Source organism: Protobothrops mucrosquamatus, unplaced genomic scaffold (assembly GCF_001527695.2).
Source record: "Protobothrops mucrosquamatus isolate PMUCROS unplaced genomic scaffold, P.Mucros_1.0 scaffold54, whole genome shotgun sequence".
Classification (NCBI taxonomy): Eukaryota; Metazoa; Chordata; class Lepidosauria; order Squamata; family Viperidae; genus Protobothrops; species Protobothrops mucrosquamatus.
Genome location: NW_015386435.1, coordinates 332,088 through 355,184, shown reverse-complemented (window position 1 = coordinate 355,184; position 23,097 = coordinate 332,088). Strand labels below are relative to the sequence as shown.

Sequence of the window (23,097 nt, the reverse complement as noted above, 5' to 3'; positions counted from 1 at the left end):
CAGATCGCTTGGGCAGTAGAGAGCTGCCCATCTGCTTTTGACAAGGATTTGACTTCTATCACTGAAAATGGTACTTAGAATTAGAATGGAATGGCAGAGCCAGCAAGCTGAGGTTTAATTTCTAAATGTATGGAATTTGAGCTTTGAACAACTTATAAAGATCAAGGGGGCATTCCTGTTCTGAAGTCACAGTGGCATTGTTTGCTGTAGTGTGTCTACATACATAAAGAGAAGTCCACACTTAATTCAACTAAATTATTTAATCTAGTCATTGCTTTGTAATTTGCTATTCACAATCTCTCATTATTAAGTGAGAATTATGCATTTATCAATTTTCTCTACCCCAATGCTTGGGTGGAAATCTACTCTCTTGTTTGGGGCACATGGCATGGAATTGCTCCGTTATCCAGTTTTCTGATTAATAGTCCATTGTATGTACAAATTCATCTAAAAAGGAGCAGTATCTTTCCGTTTCTCTGTGTGATTATTTTGTCCAAAAAAGCTTTCATTTTTTTTTAAGTAGCACAAAAGCTGTAATTGGCAGGCTTTGTAAGGAAATGTCAATGTGCAAGAGAGTGGAGATCACTAAGAATTCTTTTACGCGTTCTTTCCCCTTTGCACCACCGCCTCCTCAGCAGGGTCACTGAGATCACTAGCTTTTCTTGAAATGGCCATTTTCACTGGCAGGTGCATTATACCCTGTATTTTCAGATTGTTTTTCCATTCTGAATGTTTGGCAGGTTGATTGCTCTGGCTGCATTGACGGAGAAAGGGCTGACAAATGTGGTTGGGCTGGTTGAAAAGACAGTGATTACTGTTTTCCTTTGTGGCTGATTGAGGCCCTTGAAAGGAAAGATTTTAACCTTCACCATTTGGTTCAGAAGTATGAGCATATATTGAAATTGTTCATGCCATTTATCCTAGTTCTGTAAACTTGTCAGAACGTAAAAATCGCTCGATTTCATATAATGTGGGATTGGCATACGTCATTATCATTTTGATTAAGTTGGAGTTTGTATTATTGTATGCATTATATAGTGTCATTTAAGACATTTGTTCCTTCAGGTATAGATGTATTTTTTTTATTGACTAAACTAGAGTTAGAAAGATTTTTTTTCTCTCCAGATTTTGCTTCAGCCTATCACTATGTGTGTGGCTTGGCAGCTGGTAGAGCCTACAAGCTGTATTTTTGTTTGCAGGGTAAAGGCTTGTCTCTGGACCTCCTGGAGAGTTGGTAATTGCACAGACTTGCCATTGGAGAAAAAACATAATTGGAAGCAGTCAAGCAGAAAAATGCTGTGCCATCCCATTGCCACCTCAGAGCGGGGATAGACAATCCCAGCAATACCATCTGGTTGCTGCTGTCTAGTCAGCTGGCCTGGCTGCTGGGACCATAGCTTGGCAGCTGGTTTGCACCTCTTGACCACTGTTCCCTCCCCCCCCCCCATGACTTTGAACATGGGTCAGGGGAATGGCTGTAACAAATAAATCCCTGTTGAATCTTGCCTCATTACTTGCAAGAAGGCAGGATCCAGGCTTCTGCTTCCATTCTCTTCTAGACAGATGACATAGCTGGTTAACGAATGAAATAAGTATTTTAAGAAAGATACTCCGAGAAGCAGAACAAAAAGAGGCAGGAAACATATTCTACATTTACAACACCAAGTTGCTCTTTTTTAATTTTCTAGGGGCTTGTACTATTTAAAAAATGTAACAATGCAAAAAATGCTACATATATATCCTCAGTATTTCAAAGCGTCAACACTTCTTATTATTTGTTGCAATTAAGGAAACAGTATTCTACTTTTAAAATGCTCGCTGGCCAACTTCATAATGATAATGAGACTCGCGGTTAGAATGACAGAAAAGAAAAAAATAATCTCTCTTGGTATTGTCTTAGCAGAATTTGCCTTTCCAGCTAGCATCATCAAAACTAAAGTAACTTCTTTCCTTTATGAAAAACTTTTTTGTTATTGAATCCATATCTAAAGAAAGCTATGGTTCTGAGAGCTGTGTTAAGATGCTTGATTTTTATTATTCTATAGCAGGCATATGTCAACATGCAACATAAAATCACACAGATGAATGTTTTGTCTGCCAGTGACAAAGCTGGATAGAAGTTAAGAATTTAAAGTGAAAATCTCTGAAAAGCTACCCTGTACTGTATGTTTAGTTCTGATGATGTGTTAGGAAAATCACTAGATAGAATTCACTGACAATGACAGTATATTTGACTGATTATTTTTTTGTTATTTAATAAATGTAATCCCAGATTACAACTGGCTAAGCAGTTTTTGACAACTTTCTTCTTTACAGATGAGGATGATGAAGATGATGTAGTTATACAAAAACCACCAGTTGAACCTGAGGAAGAAAGCATTTTGAAAAAGGTGGAAGAGGAAGAAGGTATAAATATTTTATTTATTTACATCCATTCACATGCCATTTATTCTGACAACTCTGGGTGAGTTACAGTATATAAAACTAGAACTAACCATAAATGCTAAAAGCAATAAAGAAACAATTAACTATTATAAATAAAAACTAATATTATCAGCAGAAAGTTCTCCCTACTTCAGTATTCTCTTAAAGAGTGTTATTTTCTCATTTTAATAATATAAAGGAAGAAGCATATCTGACTCAAATTTCTGACTCAAATTTTCCTTTTTGTTGTGCATATTTCTCTGTATTGTTTAAAATTTGTATTTATTAAAGTTTAAAGACTAAAAAGCATTGAATAAAACTGCAGCTTTTATATTTGTATACTTACCATCACTGTTGAAAATCTTAAGCCCACATACACTAATGTCATTCTAATCATTAAATATATTCATTTTAGTTTGTTGGTTATAAGACACATTCCAAATCTGTATCTCTCCACAGTTGCCCCTCATGAACTAACAGAAGAAGAAAAGCAACAGATTTTGCATTCCGAAGAGTTTTTGAGCTTCTTTGATCATTCTACAAGAATTGTAGAAAGAGCTCTTTCTGAGCAAATTAATATTTTCTTTGACTACAGTGGCCGAGACTTAGAAGACAAAGAAGGGTAATATGGGAATTTCTAAAATGTGTTAGTCCGTTTGCTTTAATTTTACTGGAAATGACCCTAAGTCCTCTCTCTACTATTGTTTTATTTTTTTCCCCAGAGAAATTCAGGCAGGAGCTAAACTGTCCTTAAACAGACAGTTTTTTGATGAGCGTTGGTCAAAGCATCGTGTTGTTAGTTGCTTGGACTGGTCATCTCAGGTAACTTTACTTAGTCTTTCTTAGTAGATATTATTTTCCTTACTCTCTTGTCAAAATAGATTTCCAAGAAATAAAGTTGTGTTTAGTAACTTAATTTGGATTTATTTGAATGTGTCTTATTTAAAGTCAGCAACAGAGAATCTTTTATTTTTTTATCCAGTACCCAGAGTTGTTAGTAGCATCTTATAACAACAATGAAGATGCTCCTCATGAGCCTGATGGAGTGGCCCTTGTCTGGAATATGAAATACAAGAAAACAACTCCAGAATATGTCTTTCACTGCCAGGTAATGCAAGTTCTTATCTTGCAGGGGTAAAGATCTTGTATTAGGGAAAGTGGACAAGACTTGCCTTTTAATTGTCAACATAATGATTTAACTGAGGTGACATGGATTTCAAATGTAACCCATTCCAAACACATGTTGATGTCTGAAGGATCCAACCATCTTCTTATTAACATAATGTGCCTTATTTAAACTTGCACAATCTCATACTATGTAAAAGATGACATTCTGTGCATTAAGTACAGACTCAGCATTTTATCACTAAAAATATATAACCACATCTCAACCCAATTTGTATATTGAAGATAAATATGCATAGCCTAAAAATGTAAGGGAAATAAATTAAAAGACTCTTATTTCAACTTAAAAATAATTAAATTACAAAATAATCTAATGTAGAAATGTACAAGTTGGCCTCAATATAGATTATTGTAAAATATTTGTTTCAAGTCTATATGGCTGTCCATCTCCCAAGTGCAAGTCTAAGCACCTAATGAAACAACTAGTGAAATAATAAATGTAAGACAAAGACAAGATAATATGACAGCTGAGAAAACCAGAACCAACACATCTGGGCTCAACTATCTTTCTGACCCCCGTGCTTAAGAAAGTAGCCTTAAGGACTTCCGGTTCCGAATCGCAGCGCCTCTAGCTGCAAGAAGAGACTCGTCTCCTCGTCAGCTAGTTTCCCTCCGCCGGTAGACTCTTATGCGAGTCGAAAGTCGCCCTGGAGGGCGCGACTACCGCCGAGGAGGCTGTGCTCGGCTGCGGAGAAGCGGCGGCTCCTCCAGCTGTCCGAGCTATCTCTGAGGGCCGACGGAGAAGAAGATCGGCCGATCACTCAGCCGCACCAACCGCAAATCAAAAGAACAACTAAGCATGAAGAATCACCGTGGTCAATCCGTGAGACCTTTCCTTCTCTCGCTATCCTGACTTTTCCTGTAAAGAGTTCCTGACTATTTCCCTTTTCTAAGAAAGCGGCGGCTGCCTATATGGGAAAAAGAGCTAAAAAGAAAAAGATTAATTATTTTATTTTATTTTTTTATGATTGTTTTTTCTACCATTGTACTTTTGGGGGGGGGGTTAAGGGAAAAGAAGAAGAAAGGGACATTGTTACTTTGTTTTTTTTCAATTTGATAATGCTGGAGATACCTCTCTTATTAACTTCTTTTTAAAAAAAGAGAAAACTTTAACTTTATTAATTTGGAAAAAAGACTTTATAGTCTACTGAGGACATCTGGTGGTGAAAAGCGAAATTGTAACTGTACTTCTCCCTGTTATTTGAAGAGGGATTGGATTTTCATATGATAATAAAAGAGAAAAGATAATTTGACAGCTGGGTGGTGAAGCTGGCTATTAGACCTTTGGAGGCGGACATTTGTGGATCTTTTTCTAATAAAGGAATAGGCTAGTCTACCACCAAAATGGATTAAAGTTATCCATATCTTGATTATGATTTAATACTGGAAAAAATATTAGAACTTACAGAAGACTTCAAAACTTACTGGAAACCTTGGAGAAAACCTAAAGATGCTACCTTGGAACCTCATATTGACCCTCCAATGATGAATCAAGTTATGGAGCAAGGAATAATAGAAGATGAATAGAATAATCCTGAACAGGCCTCTACACATCAAGAAATACAATTCAAAGAGACAGAGACAGTATGCTTACAACCCAATTGTGAATCTATACTGGGAGAAAATGTGGAAACCACTGAGCCAACTAATTCTACACAACATTACCTACAACTGATGGATAACTTTGATGACCAAGAAGTAACTGTAATTGACTTAGTTCAATTACCAAAAATAACAAAGATTGATATTCAGACACAACCCTCTGGAAAATACAAGAAAGTGGACAATTTACTTATAACCATAACATCGAGTAAAAGTCAATATAATACTCAGATGATATTGGCGAAAAGGGAAGGAAATTTTGTTCAGTTCGAATTGGTTAGAAATTTTTGTAATCAAATCTTGAGGTTTGATAACCGAAAAGCTTTAATATGGGAACCAACTTGGCATAGAAAGAAAGCTAGAGTCAGGTTTAAACGTGATATAAAATGTTACTTGATGGGTTAAAAAGGCCTTAGAGATTTTGTCTGATTTAGTAACGAATGAAGGATGTGAATTTACTGTTATTATAGTTGATAATTTTTTGAGGGAGTAAATCTTTTCAGGGGGTAAAAAGACTTTATAGATGTAGATTGATGAAATGATAGAATATATTTTTAAAAATACAAATGTATTTTTTGGACTTACATTATTATTTTAAATATGATAATTATGTTGTAATAGATAGAGTTTGTTTCATTTAATTATGAATGAAGGATGGGAATTTCCTGATATTATACTTGATAAGTATTTGAAGGTGTAAACTTTTTCAAGGGCTTAAAAAGATTTTCTATAGATGTAGATTGACGAAATGATAGAATATATTTTTAAAAATAGAACTGTATCTGTTGGACTTATATTATTATTTTAAATATGATAACTATGTTGTAATAGAGAGAGAGGAAGAGCTATTTGTGATAGGGAAAAATCAGTTTCAATGAATGACCTATTATTAAGGATACCTGAAATCCCAACTATATGTTTACTAAAACGTAATTGGAGTATGACAACTATAATTAGTAAAGCTTAAAAACAGGATATAGATTATTATAATCGCATGTGATTGATGATTTTTGTTTGATTGAACTTTATCTAAAACTATTAATTTTAATAAGCAATATTATATTTAGGAAACAGAGAGGAAATTTTTGATAATTAATTTGAGCTATATTTATATGATTTTGTTTTTGAATGATTTGACACCCTGACCATCACGTTGTGTCCTAAGCTGGAAAAAAATGGAAAAAACCAATAAAACTTTTTATAAAAAAAAAAAAGAAAGAAAGTAGCCTTAAGCATAATAATGAAGTTTCATTTCCCTGTGTTATATATTTAATGTAGTATACCATTTCATAGGCTAAAAGATGACCAATTAGTGTGCCTTTTTCTGAGTTAGTCATTCCTGAAGTCATTTAGCAAATATTAAACAGTCATATTCAGAAATAACATTTACATTCTTTTTTCATTTTACAGTCAGCTGTTATGTCTGCTACATTTGCAAAATTTCATCCAAATCTGGTGGTTGGTGGCACATACTCTGGACAAATTGTGCTCTGGGATAACCGTAGCAATAAGCGAACACCAGTTCAGAGAACCCCCCTTTCAGCTGCTGCTCACACGGTAGGGAACGGGAGATCCAGATATCTTCATCACCCAATCCCCTTTGAGGATAAACAGTGTTGTGCAAACTGCACAGAAAAAGTGAGAAGTAGTGGCAAAAGAAACTAAGGCAAGACATAAGAAAAAAATTGCTGGCTTATTCGGTAATTTAGGATATTGTGTGCTTACAGCATGATGGGATAAAATTCAGAATGTGTGAAGAAAAATATATAACATTCAGAAATGAGTGTCTTATAAAAGATATTATGGTCCTATTTGAATTAAACCTTTTGCTGAAAGGGTAAATTCACTATTTCACATTACTTGGTTCTATGGTGTTTCCTGTTATCTATATTTGTCTCTCTCCAGGTTCCAAGGTCTCTGAATTTTTCATTATGAACAGGAGATCATATCTTACTTGTTCCTTAGCTCTCGCTTTCCCTTGAGAAGCACATTTTCCCTGCTGGGAAAACATGTAGGCCTGAAATGAAAGTATTAGCTATTCATATTTTCAAAATCTAGCCTGTCTGGTCATTCCTTTGCTCTGTGCTTAGGAATGTTGATAGGTATACCATGCTTTTACATCACTATAGCTGTTCCTTCTATTTCCTTTTATTTTTCTTTTGTTCCATTTTATTAATGTTCGGTCTTTCCCTTGTCATAACTTCTCCTAATGTTGGCATAGAGGTAGTATTAATTTATTGACCACTCATTCAGCAGTTGTTGAAAATTACAAGGGTACTGAAAAATAACTTTAAGGCCAATTTGCAATCATTTACGACATTTCTCAATCACATAATTGCCATTACGATCAGTAGGCTTTGTCATGTGCCTGACCTGTGGATTTTTTTTTCCTTCAAGAGCAGAGAGATTGGAGTGGAAAGGATTACAAGAGAGTAACCTATTTGCCATTCTAAATATCAAAAACAATGCAATTGTGCTGGCAATGGGAAATGATCAGGCAAAGGTATCTTGATTGCCTAAAGAAATCAATTGTTTCCTCCACCCCACCTCAGAGCAGAAAGATTGGAGAGGAAGAGATTTCAAGAGAGTACTGTAAGCTGTTTGCTTAGTGCCCCCGCCACTTCCAGTCCTGGGCTGCTGCACAGTCACATTGCTTTCGATGTGTACAAGACAGTAAACAGGCATTCAAGCATTTTAAAGGGCAGGGGGGGAGGGGTTAAGAGGCAAACAAAAGCCAAAGATGTGAAACTGAATAGTCTTGTCTTTTTCAAGCTTGGAAGAACAGTCACAGTCACATAATTTCCCATTTTGTGTCAGAGTTGCTGGTCCCAAGTAGTGTCAGTAAGTGAGGACTACCTGTACTTCAAGAACAAACCTTTAATCCTTCCTATATCAGCACTGGTTTTTGTACTTTCAGTGAAGTGTCTAATCTTCCAAAATTGCTAAGCAACCAAATCTAGATCTTAGTTTCTGGGGAAGGTCAAATGATTAGCTGTAGAAAAAAATGGGTTGTTAAGTCCCTGGATATCTTTCTTGTCCTTCTTGCCTGATCATTTAAAATTTAGATTTGCATTTATTTGAAGATACCTTAAATTTCCATAGAAGCTTTGTTAAACTGTGCTATGTGATTTTGCTTTAGCATCCTGTATATTGTGTAAATATTGTGGGGACACAGAACGCCCATAATCTTATCAGCATTTCTACTGATGGGAAGATTTGCTCATGGAGCCTGGATATGCTTTCACAGCCACAGGTATATTTCATATTAAATATATCAAACATTTATTGTTATATCTGTTTCAGGAAAGTTCTGCAGATAAATGTATGCTACTGCAGTATGAAGCGTCTGATATCCCAGTCCCGTATATCTAAATACTCTTTTCTGAATTCTGAGAGCTGGCATGTAGCTTAAACTAGTGTAGAATTTTTGAGAATATTTCAGTTCACCTGCTTATTTAAATATAGAAGCTCATTAAATGATTTTAGGTGATTAACTCTCAGTCTAAATAATGTGGCAGAACATAAACATAATGAAATATACATTCCGTAGGTTGAGAAAAAATACCTACATTGTCATTATATACTCTGTGTAGTTTTGTTATATTAAATACTTTCAACTGGATAATACAAATAAAACAAGTATACAGAGTAAACATGTTTTGTAGAAAGCTAGTATCAGAAATACTCCCTGATCTTAGCAGAAGAGTTGTTTGGGAAAACAGAAAAAAACAAATGTGATATCCTTCTCTCCAGGATAGCATGGAGTTAGTTCATAAGCAATCCAAAGCTGTTGCTGTCACTTCTATGTCCTTCCCTGTTGGAGATGTCAACAACTTTGTCGTTGGAAGTGAAGAGGGCTCTGTCTACACAGCATGTCGCCATGGCAGGTGATTAGACCCTGGGATTCCATTTTTTCAGCCACAAGGTGTTGCATCTAGGGTCATACTTTAAGAAACATAATTTTGGGATTGCTGCTCTTTAATTGTCATAGGATGATTATATACAGTGGTACTTCTCTAAAAGAAATTGTGTAAGGATTTTAAAAGGGTATTTAATAATTAAAACTTTCAATTAACTTCATCTCATTTTTTTTCTAGATAAGAATAGCTTTTGAGTTTTGATGCGGAATATGCTGATTAATCAAGTTTGGAGGGGACAGAATATCCCAAATTCTTGCTTTTGTAGATAATTATACAGTACTATCACGCACCAGTCATAAATTGAGCAGCTTGGCTCCTGCTGTTCAATCTGTTTTGAAATTGTATAGCTGTAGCTTATCTATTGCTTTCTTAAATGAAATTGAAACTCCAGTCTCTTCTCAAACATACGTCAAACCATGCTGTACAGTGCTTTGGGCTAGAACTAACCAAAATTGGTAGTTTGCACTGATACTGTTGAGGCTTTATCATCCCTGATTTCAGACTGAAAATTACGCAGGAAATGCATCTCTTGGGAAGCTTGATGTTTCTTGGAAGACAATAATGTCTTAATTTTGGGAGCCCTAATATTTACAGTAGTTGGAATTTGAAAAAATAATACAGCTATGTAGGGTATGTAGTATGTTGTAAACGTTATCTTTCAAAGCAAATGTCTATTTAATTAATACGGTTTTTTATTTATAGTGCTACTGAGCTTAATTCAGTTCCATGAAATATGCAATAATGTAGAGATCATTTGTGATCCTCTTTGTGAATTATTAAATACTACTTTGTATCTAGAGTTTTGCATCAGTATTTGCATTCTTTTAGAGTAAAATATTTTTTCTTTGCATGCATTTAACAGCAAAGCTGGAATCAGTGAGATGTTTGAAGGCCACCAAGGACCTATTACAGGAATCCATTGCCATGCAGCAGTTGGACCTGTAGACTTTTCACATCTATTTGTAACTTCTTCTTTTGACTGGACTGTAAAGCTTTGGACAACTAAGGTATCAATAGATACATATAAACAATATTGACTTGTATAAAACCCCATCTTGTGGAAATTGTCTGTGTAGAACTAAATTTTCTTGATTGAAGCATCCATCAGTGCCATAATATACGGTTGTAATATAGGAGTAAAATACGTACAGACCAGATCTATCCATTATTCAGCCTTACATTGGCTGAGGCAATTCTCATAAATATAGATCGTTATAACCATTGTAGCAGTTTAAAGTTGCTATTAGTATGTTATGTTTACATTATAGTGTATAATAGTGTTACACACACATACACAAAATGAACTAGTAGTTTCTTGTTTGTTTCATGAATATTATAAAATTCTGCATGATGGAAGTTCTAATAATAGAATAATGGGGTTGGAAGGGACCTTGGAGGTCTTCTAGTCCAACCTCCTGCTCAAGCAGGAAACCCTATACCCTTTCAGACACAGGGTTATCCAATCTCTTAGCTCTGAGGAAATTAAGAATTGCAGCTTCATTCATATCTAATTTTATTGTTAAAATTACATTACTCTACTTATATAATATAATTTAGTATAAATCCCAAGAATGACTGAGTATTTTTTCAAATTGGGAAATTTCAAGCTTTTAGTGAAACTTTTGCCACTAAGAGATGATGACACATAATGAATGAACAATCAAAAGACAAAACATTATTAAACTTTCATTTGATGTCCTCAGGATTAAATACAGGCATTCACCCAGGGGTTCATTTTATTTCCAGGCTCATCTTTGCAGCCAATAAATTGTATTACAGATGGTCAATTCTTGGCACTATAATACTTTTTTCTAACTCAGTACAAAAAGGTGTGCTGTTATTATTAACTCCACCATCTCCAACATACACAAAAAGGATTCAGTATGCCATATCCCCTCTGCTGACCATCAGCCCAATCTTTGGTCCTGAAGCCAGAAAACATAATACCGTTAATAGTGATTCCTGACTATCATAAATCTTACCACTGTGCCTTAATTATTTTTGTTTTGGCAATTGCAAGATATATTAATGCTAAATGGGTTTTTTCCCTCCTAGAACAACAAGCCTCTATATTCATTTGAAGACAACTCAGATTATGTGTATGATGTGATGTGGTCACCAACACACCCTGCCCTCTTTGCCTGTGTAGATGGAATGGGAAGACTTGATCTGTGGAATCTCAACAATGATACTGAGGTAAAGCCAAATTGGTTTGGTATCCCAAGATTACATGGTGGTTCAGAAAAACATTTATCTTTCTTGGCTCTTCGCCTAATTTATCTCACAAAGAGGTCTGTAGGCTAAACCTTTAATGTTGTAAACTGGTTAATTTTTCATTGAATCAGTTGCTTTGGATTATCTTGATCCTTTTCTATTAGGGTTCAGACTGGGTATGGGACCAAAAGAACACTGGTCCTGCTTTTGGATGACCTCTTGCGTGGACAGGATGGGGTAGTGCATCCATCCATGCCATTCTTGAGCTCTCAGAGACTCTTGAGACTATCAAGCATGTTATCTTTCTGGATCGGCTCAGATGTCTGGAAGTGGGTGGCATGGTGTCCTGATTTGCCTCCTTCCTTTGAGGTCAATGTGATTTGGTGATAATTAGGAAGAAGACATCCCATTCTGACCTCCAACTATGTGGGGTGGCACAGGATGGTGTTTTCTCCTTTCCTTTGAAACATCTACATGCCACTGGGTGAGCTCATCCATTGCCACGTGTACCAATTGTACATCTCTACAATTGATGCCTTGACTGTCTTATCTTAGTGCCTCGAGGCTGCAAGAGTCTGGAGGTGGAACCATAGGCTTCAACTGAACTTTGGCAAGACTGAATGGCTTTGGTTTTTGGGGCCCTCTGATTCTAGGACTATGCCATCTTTGGTGCTAGATGGGGTTGCACTATCCTAGACCAGGGATAGGCAACCTTGGCTCTTTTATGACTCGTGGACTTCAACTCCCAGAATTCCTGAGCCAGCTATGCTGGCTCAGGAATTCTGGGAGTTGAAGTCCACGAGTCATAAAAGAGCCAAGGTTGCCTACCCCTGTCCTAGACAGACACAGTGTGCAACCTGGGGGTCCTTATAGATTCACAACTCCTGCATGATAAGCAGAATGCACTCGTGGCTAGAAAGGCCTTTGCACAGCTTTGTCTTCTGCACCAGCTGTGCCCATACTTGGATCAGCAGGTCCTGCTTACAATCACTCTTGCCCTAAGTCACCTCCAGATTGGACCACTGCAATGGGCTTTACATGGGGCTGCCCTTGGAGAATATCCGGAAGCTTCAATTACTTTACCATGCAAGGGTGCAGGCAATTAGGTGACTCCTACAGCCCATACTAGACATCTGCTCTGTAAGCTGCACTGGGTGCCAGTTTACTTCCAGTTCCAATTCAAAGTGCTGGTTTTAACCTATAAAGCCCTTAATGCCATGGGCCTGAGCAATCTAAGGCAGCAGCTCCCAACCTTTTGAGCGCCAGGGACCCCTTCCGTGGAGAGAGGTTTTTCCACAGACTGGAGGGGGCGTGGTTTTGTGCGCTGCCTGCATGCACGGATAGGGCTTTGCTCGTTTGCGCAGCCTGGTTTCTAGCATACTGCAGACCTGGGGTTGGGGACCCCGATCTAAGAGACTGCCTTTCCCCTTTTACATTAGCCCTTCCCATCAGATCTTGCAGAAGAGGTATACTGCTGGTACCTTTAGCCAGGGATTTACACTTGGTGGGTTCCAGTAGATGTGTTTTCTCTATTGTAGTGCCCATCTTACGGAACATTCTCCCCCCCCCCCCCCCAAAAAAAAAAATTAGATTGGCCCCATACCTTTTGATATTCTGTAAGATCCTCAGGACTTAGTTATGTGACTTGGTCTGGGCTTCTACAGAAACAGAGACTTGGCTAGATGGCTCCATTGTGAGGGGGGGCGTTTTTTATTCTCCCTTCACTTCGATTGCATTTTGTTTCTTAGGTATTTAATACTATTTTTTATATATTTGGATTCTCTATTTTGATATTTTTCATCTATTGTTGCACCTAGAGCAGTGATGGCGAACCTTTTAGAGACCCAGTGCCCAAACTGCAACCCAAAACCTACTTATTTATCACCGGGTGTCGGGTGGGTGTGGCCGTGGTGGTCATGGCAGACTGGGTGGGCGGGGCCAGGGCGGCGGGGGCCAGTCCCTTGCCGTCTCCGGGGCATAGCACGTGTGCCCACAGAGAGAGCTCTGAGTGCCGCCTCTGGCACGCGTGCCATAGATTCGCCACCACTGACCTAGAGTCTCCCTTGGTGAGTTGGGCAGCTATATAAATTTGATTAATAAAATTAATAATATGTTTTAAATGACCAGAAAATGAATGACAGTATATGTGGCTTATGCTGGTAAGAATATGCCATGACATTGTTTCATCTAACTCTAGCGTAGGGTAAAGCCAGGGCTTTTTTGTGATCTGGCATGCATACAGGTTCTTTGTACATCAGACACAGTGCATATTGTATCATTCTAACAAATAGTTGAAACAGAAAAGCTCCATGAAGCTGGTATTCCTTGTATAGCTAAGGAATGCAGTGCTATCAGTTGCTGAGCACTGAGCAAAACCTAGGCAGGATGTTCTCACTGAATGCTTTAAAGCATCAGACTGTGGGTATATTTAGTACTACTTTTGTGCAGCAATCAGCTTCGCTCGCTATGATGTGCTTGAGTGGAAGAGGATTACCTATAATAAAGTAATTTTTCCAGTGTAATTCAAACTCAGCATATCCAGGCAAGGTTTTATCCAAGCAAGGAAGAACTCGGTAACTTGGAGCTGTCATCTTTGAAGGCTTGGTGCTCTAATTCCTATCATTACTAAATCCATCTTTCATTGGGCCTTGTGTGGGTATATCAGAGAGATTTATATTGTTAAAGGTAAAATATTTCCTTCTCTGTTGTGTTAGGATAAGGGACAGCTAGATAACTTTAATGGTCATATTATCCTCTGAATATTTGCGACAAATCTAGCAAAATTCCAAAGAGGGTATAAATCATGACAATGCATTATTGTTTGAACTGGGGTAGGTGCCAACAGCAAGTATTACCGTGGACGGAAATCCAGCCCTTAATCATGTAAGATGGACAAATTCAGGACGTGAGATTGCTGTGGGAGATTCCGAAGGACAAATAGTAATTTATGATGTGGGAGAGGTAGGTAATTTTCTAACTTATTTTGTTTTGCTTCAATAATAAAGAGTGCATAGGAGTCATGTTTTTGTTTCAATTTAGAAAGTGTCTCTCTATTTAAAGTTTGGGCAGATTTAAGTATGAGTGGATGTGCTTGCGAAGATGAAAAGAAATTATGATGAATATAGTTTTGTGAAGCAGCCTAAAATTACTTCAAACTTTCCCGTTTCTGGGAGACTACTGCCCAACCCAGTTTCCCATAATGCAGCTGCTCATCCATCATTCCTATTTTATTCTGGGGGCAAGCATTTTGTAGTCATCAGATGGCAACAGTAGGCAGGACTATCAAATTGCAAACTTTTTTTTTCAGAAAAGATTGTAGGAAAGTTATTCAGATTTTTTCGTGTTGCAAAATAATGTAAAAAGTTGTTTGTATCCACCTAGTTTAAAACTAGAGAATATGAAAGGGATTGCTACTGCATAACAAAGATACAGTTTGCAACTGAGTTTAGATCAGAAGGCCAAAGTGTGACTACTTTTGTTTCACTTCAGAATCCTTTATATTTGAGTTTGGGGAACTTCTCCAGGGCTGTCAAAGTTATTCAAACTAATAGGTGTGGCTTAGATTTGGACAAGTAAATAGCTTTCAAATTGTTTTTTCCCTACATCTGGTCTCACCAAACAGTAGAACAGCAGGTTGGAAGTACAATTCTGCTAGAAAACAGAAGAATGTGAAATATATTATCCTCACCCTATGAACAGTTTGTGTCCAATTAGACTCTGGCTAGATGCTACTGCCTAGATCTTTGCTCGCTGTGATTTCATTGTAATGGAGATGGAGCCTACTCTTCGTGTTGAAAGACATTTTGCATATACATAAAAATTCAGGGAACCTAGAAATGTATCTTTGTTTCAATTCTAGATTTTGGATGCAAACCAATGAATTTTTTTTTTAAAAAAAATCAGCATATTCATATGTTTACTAATACCTCCCATATAACTAATTCTCCACAGCAAATTGCTGTTCCCCGAAGTGATGAGTGGACACGTTTTGGTCGGACATTAGCCGAAATTAATGCAAACAGAGCTGATGCAGAAGAGGAAGCGGCAACTCGAATTCCTTCGTAAAATTTTACCGTGGATTCTAGCAATGAATTTGGGAATGAGCTAAAAAAAGCTTCAATGTAGTAGCATGTTCTAGTCTGCAGCAGCAACTTGAAAGTGAAAACATGCAGTAAACTCTGGATTTGACAAGTGTGTAAAGATTACTGAAGCAGATCTTGTGAAGTTGCTTTTTAAAAGCTAAATCACATATTCTTAATCTAATCTGCATACATTAATATTTATCCCAACTTGGCAAGTCATATCTTCTGTTGAAACACTACTTATATTGTATATTTAAAGTTACTGAGGCTGTCCAACTTTCAATGGCATTTAAGTAAGTTATGTAAACCTATGTCTGAGGGGAAAAGATTATGGAACTGCTTAGAGTTACACATGTATCTGTTCACAGTAACCTTTATCCTAATTGTTATACAGTAGGCTCCATGGTGGTAGATCATGTAAAGGAATAAAAATAATCTTAATAAACAAATTTTAATTAATGGAAAATTTCTAAAACACCTTGGATTTTTTTGTTAATTCTGTGTAGTTAGTAAGGATTCTTTATAAATAAAATATATGATGTTTTTATCATACATATCCATTTAAAGACTTGATTTTTTTAAATAGAATTGTGTTACATGTTGATAAGTGATACAAGGAGATTTGTAGGGAAAAGAAAACTAAAAATGTACTTTCTATTTATAATAAAAAGAGTACAAATGATTTTTTGGTTTAAAACTTCAGCTTAAATTGTTGAATTGGATATAGCTTGCATAATTCTGCCTAAAAAGGGAAAAAAATGAAATCTTTTTGAAATCCTGTGACCACAGGATAATCTTTAATTTCTCTGGGCACTTTTCTAGAATTTAACAGGCAGCACTTCATTTTTGTATGGTAAATTCACAACAATCTCGTGTAACCAGGAATAGAACAGATTCTCTGATTTCAAATTCACTTTAGATTTCTTGTGGAAATATTAAAAATAAAGCTTCAGATAAAGTTTTTTAGTACAGTTTAAACATTTTGTAAACTAACCAGCAAATTGGCCATAAAGTAAGGGATCTTAACCTTCAAGATTTTGCATTGCTATAAAGTTGATTTTGCCATTGGTGATAGTTTCATTTTTTTATAAATGCCAGTTACTGTCCTTCTGCGCAATAAGATTTTTTTTGCATTTGTAATTTTAATTGCTTCTGAAATAACAGCTTACAGGCTTTTACCTATAGTTGCTTAGAATGGATGGGCAACCTGTGGCTTTAATATCACATGCAAACTTTTTTCCCATTCTTTTTTTTCAGATGTACCTGGTTTGTGCTGTTTTAATTGAGGAGAAAAATGGCATATTTCAGGGATATGTTTGGGGGTGGGGCAGGGTGGGTAAAATAAGTTAATGCATATTGGAGAAAAACTGTATATACTCATAGATAAGCCCATTGACAGATTTGCTGACTCTGACATTTTTAACCCAAGTACAGTATTATGAAAAAGTGTCATTCATGGGTAAGCCTACCCTCAAAGTTTTTGTATGATTTAATTTTCACAATTGGCTTATCAGCAGTTGGTGCATTTTTCATGGTATTTGGTTAAAAAGTTTGAGGATCTGCTTATCCACAGATTAGAGTATCTGCAAGTATATAAGACATATATGGTACTTTAAAGACGCTAAGGGAACAACCTACTATACATACTCGCAGATAAGCCCAAACCAATTTTTTTAGTGGATTTTGACCCCTACAATTCTTGCCTTATTTGCCACTATATATAGAAGGCTGAATATTTCAATCCTATTTCTCCCATCATGGCATCATGAGGCACTCTGCAGTCATCAGTGTCATTTTAAAAAGTTGCTTACTTCAGAGTAGGACACAGGATGGTCTTGTTCAGATGGCGCCTTTAAAATGATCCACATAGATACAAAATATTGCCTATAGCCGACAAATATTTTAAAAATGATTTTGTAAAGAGTCTTCCATTCATATGGATTTCTTGGAATAGTGATGTATCAGCTTTGTTGCACCTATTGGTAACCCGGTTCTCCAGCCTTTGGGAAGCGTTTGAGGTTTTTGCAGACATTTTTGCCCCATTTCCCTATGAGGCTTCCTTGGTGTAACAATTCAGAAGTGGGGGGAGGCAGTGGCCTTACAGTTTGTGTAAGACCTGGACTTAAGGGCAGTTGGTGGTGATTGGAAGTTTTCTTGGAGGTATCTATTAATTGGTTGTTGGAAATGGTGTTTCTATTTTGATGGGTTTATTGCATCTGCCTGAGGTCTGGATCAGGCATCTGAGTGAGTATAGATTTTAACCAGCTTATTGAACCGTTGATGGTTCATTACCTTGGTATTGATCTCCCAAAGATAGAGAACCTGATTCCAAGAAAGTCTTGCATTTTTTATCTAGCACTTTCTATTCTAATGTTCACTATTTTTTGAAAGCTATATATGCATATAGGAGCATATGGGTGTATAGCATAGTTCCTTTGTAGATAAGCCACCAATTAAGAAGGAAATAGTCACATGGGTGCCTTGCCTGAAATTCTGTTGCCCTTGCATATTGCCATAGCTTCATCATTAAGTAGCTCTCCTTGCATTCACTTAATTACTGGCAAAACACCGAGACCACATTTCCAGATCTTAAAAACATGCTGCATTTTTTCTCCTCAGTCTATAATGGGGAGGCCAGAGACATTACTAATTCTTCAGCTTCTTTGGGTTTTTTTAAATTGTACACATACACATATAAGGAAGGTTTTTTTTAAAAAAAATAAAATAAAAACCTAAACACCAGAGTATTAGAACATTACTGAGGCGCAACGTTGATAGGTTAATTTTATCTTCTTTAAAACTTAGTCTCTTAAAGATTCAGTGTCAAGGAAAAGACACTACAAGGCTCTGGTTTTAAATACATTTTATTGTCACATGATTTTTTAGTAAAACACTTTCAAAACAGTCTGTACATTTCAAACTACTTAGAATTGTAATATCTGTTTCTAGAAATGCAACTGCAATTTCAATGCCATAATTATGTCTCTGTACAAAGATGTACAATATGTACAGTAACATGGAGTGCAAGCTGTGCAAAGCCAAAGCCCTGGTTACTAATTCAAGCCATCAGAAGAGGAGAAAAGATCAATGACTTGATCATAAAGCCCAAATCAATCTCCTGTGGGCGAACAACAAATTGTATCTTTGTATAGAAAGAAGCAATGATTCAGTGTTCTGTCTCTGTTCAATAAAATGTCATGCAGCTGGCTGGAGAGCCAAGGACTGTTCTTGGATTTGTCCTCTGTGGCCGCTTTTGCCTGCTGGAAAAGTCAGCTCAGGATTCAAGCTGCTGCTTTGGTTTGCACAGGAGTGGCACTCGCTGCTCGAAATTTTGGAAGAGAAAGCCCAAATTTGTTTTCAATTCCCGCAAAAGTAGCTGTGGCAAGCCGATATCCACCAAGGTGATCAGGATTAACAGGAGGAAGGCCTGAGATTCGAGACTTGGGATGTGGTTCTGAGCCGGAGGGCTTGCTAGTAAGAGACAAACAAGCAAACATTAGCCACATTCAGCTACTCTTAGCGTAACTGTGTTACAGCATGTTCTGCTTTAATCCTGGTTCACTGACAACAACAGGCTTGGCTCACAAATACTGTATATAACTAAATAACCATGACTTAATAGCACCAAAACCAATAATTTGAATCCATTTTTGTCACTGCTAAGTTTTATGCTTATGGCTTGTTCACCAGGTATGTATCTGATCACATGCTTATCACCATCCTCTTACATAGCGACTATTGGGGCTAAGGTGTAAACAAATCCAGGCCAGGTGATTCTTCCCTTAGGAAATTCATAGCCATGCTAATCTATGTATGATCTGGCCAAATGTTAAAAAGTGTTTCTTTTTTCCAAGAAGCACTGTTTTGAACAGATGGTTAACAAGGCCGCAGAGGGTGTCTAAAAGAGTTTTGGTATACCTAAATCTATATTATAAAGCATATACTTTGGCTTCTATCTAACATACTTCTGATCACTATTTTCTGGGTTTAATCCTGTTTCTCCTTAACTATAGCCTGCGGCTTTAACTTATCTGTGTGTTTGCGCACACACACAGACATGCATGTGCATTAAAATTAGGGCTGTGCAGTGACTGCTATATTTGATTAGTATCCAACTTGGTAATAAAAAAAAAATCATCCACCTTGGGACACTTCCACACAAGATGTTTTCATTTCTCCCAATTCAAGTCTACTCATTTGTCATCCCAGACAGTCATCTCTTCTAAACCAAGCCCAAACTGCCTGGGACTTGAAAAAAAGCTCTTTCTTGAGTGGAAGGAACTTTTACCCTCCTATCAATGTACAACACCTTAGTTCAGTGATGGCGAACCTTTTAGAGACCGAGTGCCCAAACTGCAACCCAAAACCCACTTACGCATCGTCGGGTGCTGGGTGGGTGTGGCCCATTGGGTGAGCGTGGCTGCGGTGGTAACGGCAGACTGGGTGGGACTAAAAAGTTCAATCAATTCCAACTTTGCAAGATCTTTTTTTTCCCCGCGAGAAGTTGAAATTGACTGATTATTTTTTTTTTGCACACGGCAGCGGAGGCCTAAAGCGAACAGGTTTTATAAAACCCAGCTGAAGACCTAGGACTGGGGCGATGGCGTGTGTGCCCACAGAGAGGGCTCTGAGTGCCGCCTCTGGCACCCGTGCCATAGGTTCGCCACTACTGCCTTAGTAGGTCCCATCAGGAGAATGCTGGTCTCCCTCTTAGTAACCCTTTTTTTTCTGCAATATCAGGCTGCCTGGAATTTTTTTTTTTATGTGTTTTGCACAAAATAGGAATAAAAACATTTTTATTTTATGGAGTCCTTGGTGCTCTCTGAGCTTGTTTGCTTGCAGATGTCTCAATATCCAACGAGGTAACATCATCAGTGTGAGTGAGTGTGGGGTTTCTTCCTTCTTTATAGGTTTTTTGGGAGTGTATTTAGTGCTGGATGTAAATAGCCTTAACCATTTCCTATGATTAGAAAGTACACTGGGTAGTAGTTACTCTATTTATTACCCTGCTATTTATCCATTTTTGTAAAGATTCTATTTAATTTCCAATAGCACTGTACAATTCTTGAATTTGAGGATGGAAGTTCTTCAACCATTGTCATTTTACAGTTGTACTTCACAGACACTGTGGACAAATTTTGACTTGAAATTCTATCCAATCGAGTCCCGTTTGAACCAGCTGGTCTGCCATACTATGGCCTCATTCTCATAAAACCATTTCATGAAACTTTAATTGTATACTCTTTGATACGGGTGCTGCTTTCTACGAATGGGAAAGCTCCCTCTGATACAAATTGCTTTTACCTGATATTTTCTGTACTTATAAAAACAAAGAAAGGCAGAAATACTATACAATTTACGGAGTTTCATCAGCAAAAAAAATGTAATGGGCTGGTACATAAGTCAACCTCATTTAAAATTTAGATGATCATTTATACTTACATGCCTCCAAAATCCACATAGAGCCAGCGCTGCAGAAGTTCGTAAGTCACTAAAGTAACACCAAACTGGGGTGAGGATCTGAACACTCGGGCTGTTGAAAAGGAAGAGTTCAATGTAACACACATAAAATATACTGAAAACATTATTCCCCTCTCATAAGCACTGTTATGGAGAGCATAGAAAGAACAAGAAATAACAAGCAAAATAAATATAACAGATGAGAGGGGAGAAAATCTAAATTTAATTTACACGACCACCATTCACAAATACCACTCCATAGTTTTCTGTCCTTGAAACCACAGTTGCTATCACCATGTCCATAAACCACTTCATGCACTTTTTGTCCTTTAAATTTCTCACTTCTCCCTTTCTCCTGAGAATCACAACTCTATCCACCCATGATTTCACTCTTCCTTCTCATATTTGTTTTGATACGCAACTTTTTTTTAATGTTCTCTATATAACCAGGTCACCTCAACATACTTCTTTTTAAACTGGTCATTCACATTTTTATTTAATCCACATTCATCAAGCACCTATTCATTTTTACCACTTCTTGTTTATACCCCTACCCTCTGCACTCAAGTTGCTTTACATTCTCCTGATCTCCGATCCTCTCTTCTATAAAACAAAATGGGCAGATGTTCATTAAAAAAGTCATTTCATTTCTTCTTGCAAAACACTTTCTTTGCAACAGATCACACATCAGCCACTATTTTTATACACATCTGTACATCTGAAAAATTCTCCATCCCATTTCGTTTTTTGAAAAAAAAATTATATAAAAATAAACTCTTCTACTTGCTCTAGATTTGGAGGGGGGGTTGCCACTTATATATGCTTTGCAATTGTTCAGATCATCTCCCATGTCAAACCCAACTACTTTGGTTTGTGATGCATTAATTCACAGATCCATATTCTGCCTTGCTTCTATCTAACATACAGTGCAAACCATTTGGGCTCCCAGCCAACAACACAATATAAGCTGTTACAAAAATTCAACCACATTCTTGTCCCGAACCTCTTGTGTCCCTGTAAACATTTCTCTATATTATAAACAAGCAATGGAGTATGACATATGTTCGACTTACTTCTCTTTAGAGTCAAGTTTCCATGGCCTACTGAAAGGCCAGTAGAGTTGGGTTGTCTACATCTCCAGAGAGAGGCTATTACATAGGGCAGGTACTATTCTCGGGAACTACTCTTTTCTTATTTCCTCCCTATAAAGTCCCTGGGGAAAGTGATCCATTGAAACAGCAAAAAGTCATCAGTATGCTCACTTCTATCCTAGCTTTGTAAATTGCTGTGGGTTTTAAGGCCTCCCAAATCCTGTGACTTTCCATTTTTATGTCTGATGGGGGATAGCCCTCCAGACAAAATTGGTGCACATTTTGGGATTCCAGAAGGACTCCCAGTTCCTGTTCAAAGAACAGGTGATAGCTGTAGGGCCTTTGAGCAGGTTGTCTGTACCAGTTATGCTTATTCCTGGGTTGGGAGACTTTAGTCAGAGTTATTCATGTTATAGGCATTAAAGACCGGGATGTGCCTGTAGGCATTGGAGCCAGGAGATTAATCCTGTTGATAGATTTGTTGTTTGGTCTGTGTGGATTAATACAATTCCCATACTTTTATGAGGTTTCTATTCTGGGTTGTGGGGTTTTTTTTGTGGGTTTTAATCCTCTGCTGAAGTAGGCAGATGTATTAATTCCTTAATTAATATGACATCCAACGTTATCTAGTAATAGTAAAATCAGTACTAATCCATCAGCATGTCACAAGCACAACTAAAGAAAAATCTGTTCATGGTGTTCTATGAAAACTAGAATCTCTAATCTCTCCTACAAATCATCACCTTGTTGTCCTCACTCCCACCAGTGAGGCTATACATTCAATGTACTGATCAAGATATGAAGATGGATCTGAAGTTGCCAGAGGGGGAAACAGATACAAGGCTGCATCCAGCACTCTCACAATTTTAATACCATTCATTAATACAGATGAGTTCTCTACTGATGAGAATGTGAAATCTTTTTCTTGCCTGTAGCTCCCTTCCAAAAAGCAGACGGCCCTTCTTCCCGAAGTATCTTTGCAAAACAATCAATGACTCCATTGTATGTTGTCTGACCAGCACGAGCAGCCACTTGCAGTCTCGTCTTGATGACATCAGCAGGAGTCACCAAAGAAGCAGCAGGCACACCTTGGGGAGAAATGGACTTCAGCTGAGTCTA

At 37.3% G+C, this 23,097-nt stretch overlaps 2 protein-coding genes across 2 annotated transcripts in view; one reads left to right on the top strand and one right to left on the bottom strand.

Moving 5' to 3' along the window:
• Positions 1-16,171, top strand: part of DYNC1I2 (dynein cytoplasmic 1 intermediate chain 2) — a 39,020-nt gene extending 22,849 nt beyond the window's left edge. The window contains exons 7-17 of the mRNA XM_015811865.1: positions 2,317-2,406; positions 2,884-3,046; positions 3,147-3,246; positions 3,407-3,532; positions 6,622-6,768; positions 8,351-8,464; positions 8,965-9,098; positions 9,994-10,138; positions 11,187-11,327; positions 14,181-14,306; positions 15,297-16,171. Of these exons, the coding sequence (XP_015667351.1) occupies positions 2,317-2,406; positions 2,884-3,046; positions 3,147-3,246; positions 3,407-3,532; positions 6,622-6,768; positions 8,351-8,464; positions 8,965-9,098; positions 9,994-10,138; positions 11,187-11,327; positions 14,181-14,306; positions 15,297-15,410 (1,400 nt within the window). The 3' untranslated portion in view covers positions 15,411-16,171. The remainder of the gene's footprint in view (positions 1-2,316; positions 2,407-2,883; positions 3,047-3,146; positions 3,247-3,406; positions 3,533-6,621; positions 6,769-8,350; positions 8,465-8,964; positions 9,099-9,993; positions 10,139-11,186; positions 11,328-14,180; positions 14,307-15,296) is intronic.
• A 1,816-nt stretch (positions 16,172-17,987) lies between these two features.
• The window catches only part of SLC25A12 (solute carrier family 25 member 12), a 54,164-nt gene continuing 49,054 nt past the window's right edge, over positions 17,988-23,097 (bottom strand). The window contains exons 16-18 of the mRNA XM_015811864.1: positions 22,908-23,066; positions 20,870-20,960; positions 17,988-18,898 (exon numbers count right to left, since the gene is read on the bottom strand). Of these exons, the coding sequence (XP_015667350.1) occupies positions 18,709-18,898; positions 20,870-20,960; positions 22,908-23,066 (440 nt within the window). The 3' untranslated portion in view covers positions 17,988-18,708. The remainder of the gene's footprint in view (positions 18,899-20,869; positions 20,961-22,907; positions 23,067-23,097) is intronic.